At 47.2% G+C, this 4,345-nt stretch overlaps 1 protein-coding gene across 1 annotated transcript in view; it reads left to right on the top strand.

Moving 5' to 3' along the window:
- PAX7 (paired box 7) overlaps positions 1-4,345 on the top strand; it is a 95,750-nt gene that overhangs the window by 76,872 nt on the left and 14,533 nt on the right. The window contains exon 7 of the mRNA XM_014952037.1: positions 1,742-1,807. Coding sequence (XP_014807523.1) covers positions 1,742-1,807 — 66 coding nt within the window. The remainder of the gene's footprint in view (positions 1-1,741; positions 1,808-4,345) is intronic.

Raw genomic sequence — 4,345 nt, 5'->3', positions numbered from 1 at the left:
GAAGAGAACGGCGACGGGGGGGGGGGGGAGGGGGGGGGGGAATGGAGCAGACTCAAAGGATCTCAGGAAATCTTGTTTGGAAGCAGTAAGTCAGCACCCGCACTCCATTACCAGTGTCCGCGGGGGGTTGCGATAGTGAGCGAGCACAGAGCAGAAAATAAAATAAAATAAAATCCGCGGGGGGTTGCGATAGTGAGCGAGCACAGAGCAGCTTAGCTGAGAAATGGGAAAAAAAACCCACAGAAAATAAAATAAAATAAAGCGAGGGAGAGAAATGGAAAGGGAGGAGGGGAAAGAGGAGACCTTTCTGTGAATTTTGGTTTGTCTTTGTTAGTCTCTGCCGGCGTGGGGCTGCTGAAGAGAGGAATAACTGAAGTTTATAAAACAGTTTTAATTTGCCTGGGACTTCGCTGTGCTGTGTGATCTGCCCACCCTGCCACTAGTCACGTCAGGCAGATGCACAGCGATACAATTAGGGCTGATTTAGCAGGAAACCTTGGTGTGTGTTTGTTTATTTCTCGATATTTTGAGTCTCTCACCAAGATCTAAAAGCTTTTTGTTCCCCTCCTGCCATCAGCATGGAGCTTACCCAAGAATGGACAAATAGATGTAGAAGAAAAGACCCAAGCCCAGCCCATTTCCAAAGCCAAACCTTCTGGGTTCTTCTGCTGGTTTGGAAATGTTTAGGAATTCTAGTTTTCCATGGTTGTGCCTTTCTGTTTCCTCATCCCAGGTGACTTTGTGAGTTCCAAAACTCCCCAAGCAAGATTCATATTCCTGAAATTAATACCCTGTGTAACGTTGCTCAGAGATGTTCCGTATCTCAACAAAGGGATTTTTCCATGGAAACTTTTCCTTTCCAATATATTTACTCAGCCTCCACAGAGAAACGTATTCCCAGGGGAAACAGCATCAGGGTAGAGTTTGCTGGTGGGGCTTCTGTTAATGGGGTCTCCTGCCTGGAAAGAAGGAGGATGAGGTGGCTCAGTTTGCCGACCAGCACATTTGGGAAGCATTGGCCTTCTTTTGGTTATTCTATATAAAATGTCTTAGCATTTTCAATTTAATCAGGAAAAACACCTCACGCTTAGATAGCACAAGGTGAATAATGTCAATGGTTAGTTAGTAAAGCACAAAGTGCCCGTCTTCAGAGGGGAGATACTCAGCAGTGCATGAAAATCCCAGTTTTGAGATGGCGAGGGGCTAGTTAGCCTTCTGGCTTGAGTGTCCCCAGTTTCTGGAAGGGGTGAGCCCATGTCTCTTGATTTTGCTTGTTAGTGAAATTGCTGCCTGTAGAACTGAACCCCCTTCCTTTACCTTAAACAGCCCCCACTAGCACAGCGTGTCTTTTTGTTCCCTCTCTGGTTATCCAGACTACTAAAAACTTTGCCATCTGCTTTTGTCTAAGTGATAGCAGAGTTTGGTTGCCCTAATGCCAGGGATAGTGGCTGGTGTTTCTAGATCAACCAATTTTTAACGTAATTCACAGCAATGCCTCCGCCCTTCCCCTCCAAATTCCACTTTTACCACAGGGTTCCTCATAGCCCGTATTGGATGTACAACCCCACGGTGCTTCTGATTTCCTCAGGGTATTTCCGTTGCAAGAAGAGCCCACTCCTCTTTCCCAGACCATCCAGACCTAAGCAATTTCTCTTCCCCTTACAGCTAAGACCTTCCCATTCTTTTGTATAGCTTAGAAACTTTTCTTTAGACCTTCTCCATAATTTGTACATCTCTACAGAAGCAGGGTGCCCAAAACAAGATGCAGTGCTCCAGGTGGAACCTCACCATAGCCTTGAACAATCAGGTAATAACTTCCCATCGCCTGTTTGTTTTTTTTTTTTCCTAATTCCCCCCCTTGTGCAGCCTGCATTGGTCTGCTTTGCTGCAGCTCACCATCGCATCCCCAGCTCCATCTCATCCCCAGCATCTCCCCCCAAGCCCTCTCCATCATGAGTGTGTGGCAGTTCTTCATCCGTCAAGTGAAACAGGGTCGTTTTAGGACACGTAAACCCTCATCTCCATTCCACCCGCTGTGTCCTAGACCACTCCCCTACGGCGCTGAAACATCCTTCAGATGTTTTTGAACTCACTGAAAGGCACTGATGATATTTCTGGGTTTGTTGTTCGCTGCCAAACTGCACCGCTTTCCAAGCACAGGCCCACAGTAACCGTTTCTGAGCACTTTGGAGGGATCTGGTGTGATCTGTCCCATCCACACCAAAAAGGACTCAGGCACGTTGCGTTCTGTTCCTGGCTCTGCTTCAGACACACTTTGCGTGGCCTTGGGAAGGGCATTTCACCAGCCTCCATATATTTTCCAACAAAATGGGGAAGGTTAGGAAAATGAGATGTTAGTGCTCTCCAGCAGCAGCCACATCAGCCCTGGAGTCCTTCTGCAGGAGGAAGGACTTGTGAGATGGTGTTAGCTCATATTCCTAACACTGCTCTCTGTAGCACTAGTAATATAGATATAGATATCTATAGGGATCTAGGTACAGATATTAATATAGATTATAAATACCTGGCGAGATGAACTAAAGCTGGGGCAGTAGAGCATCAGGTTTCTTAAATTTTATCACACAGCAAAATAAAGTAGAGAGTTAAAGTACCTTCTCAGTATTCCCACTGTGCTTGAAGTCAGTGAAGTTACCCTTAAAGAAGGCTAATGTGAAGTTTGCTCCCTGGGCTCCAAAATTTAGTTGGAAGTGACCCCAGATAGAAGGGACAGCACTTACCCAGATCAGACATTTGCAAGGTTCAAGAGGAGGGAAGCACTGTCTGGATCCTTGGCCTGATTGCAGAATCAAATGTCATGGGTGTACTTACTGGACCCGTTTGGCATATTGGGATACAACTCAGCTGGGTCTACTGATTTAGAAAATATTCAAAATTAATTGCTTGGGTTTGTGAGTGCAGTGTTAGTGATTGCTACATAAGTCATTTTAGTCCTACCTAGGGGCATATTTGCATATATTTATCCTCCTTTCAAGTGAAGATCTTTGGGGAAACTGTATTTATCTCCTCCCAACTCTTTCTTCGGCTTTCAGTAGTCCTACAGTCACCTCTTCATTTTGTTTCCATTTAATGTATGTATAGAATAATCGACTCTTCCCACCAAGTGAAAATGAATCCACAGAGATCAAAAACATTAATATGAGGGAGAGTTGCCTTCTGCGAGAGAGAAGGGAAAGATTAGCTGAACAGGCTGCAAAATAAAGATGGAAAAGATTAAGCTGGGTCCCCACCAAGTAGCTCAGAACAGTCTTGGAGGACAGGGCAGGAGACCTACCCAGAGGAGAAGCTGCATCACCCTCAGATGGCAGAGAGACCAAGCCCTCATGGAGGAACTCGGAGCGAATCGTTAGCTTGGTCCCTGTCATTAGTAAATCCATGAGATCCAACATGTTTCCCAGCACGGCCATCAGAGCCCTGTGAGACTTCCCATCCCCTGGGAAGTGGTGTAAATATTGACACCCCACAAGCTGAAACAAATAGAGATTTCAGCCTACAAACACCCTTCACAACACGGAATTTCCTAGTGCTTTTTGCCTGGTGTACTATCAAATATTCCAACTGATCCCATTTCCAGCCTTTCCCAAAGAGAGGGGATTTCTACCCATTCCTAGGAAAGCAGTACCGCAGCCTCAGAAATACCCCCTGCTGCCAGGAGACCCTTCCTCTGGGTTTCCCTTTTGGGTTTCTGCCCAGGATTGCATTCCTTTGGGACCACCCAGCAGCTTCTCTGGGGTTAACACCCTTCAGCGGGCTGCAGGTCATTATGTCTTCCCTTTATTCAGAACTTCGCCAGGCTCAGCAGTTTCTAAACACAGCGTTTTTTTTTTTCAAAGGCAGCCTCTGATTTTGGACGCTTTGCGCTGTGTCAAATCGAGTGGCCAGAAATGGAGACACCACAGAATCAAGGGTCACTCTGGAAAATGCTGTCCCCATCGTTTTGGTTGCCAGGGTTTGATCTCCTCACACCTCGGTGTCCTCCTGCTCGTGGGGCAGTGCAGCATCACCAAGCCGAGATGTAAAGCCGTGTCTGGGGCCTGATGTCCCTATGGGTGGGGTATCTTAGCAAGCCTAAAGCAAGCTGATGATGCAGGGCAGGAGGTGTAGGGACTCAGAGGATGGACATACAGCTTTTTGGGCACAGCTTGTATCTCCCATAGAGCTCTTGACTGCAAAGCCCAGTGAGATGCCGCAGCCAGGTCTGCGGGGACAAGGCTTTGTCATCTGCTGCCCTTCCTCCATCTCCCTGGTGCCCTCACACCCTTCTCTATCTCAGTGGTATCTCTCCCTATCACTTGTCCGCCCCTCGAGCCCCTCCTGCCCCCCCAAC

The sequence above is a fragment of the Calidris pugnax genome, unplaced genomic scaffold (assembly GCF_001431845.1).
Source record: "Calidris pugnax isolate Ruff unplaced genomic scaffold, ASM143184v1 scaffold161, whole genome shotgun sequence".
Classification (NCBI taxonomy): Eukaryota; Metazoa; Chordata; class Aves; order Charadriiformes; family Scolopacidae; genus Calidris; species Calidris pugnax.
This window is presented reverse-complemented; position numbering and strand designations above follow the sequence as displayed.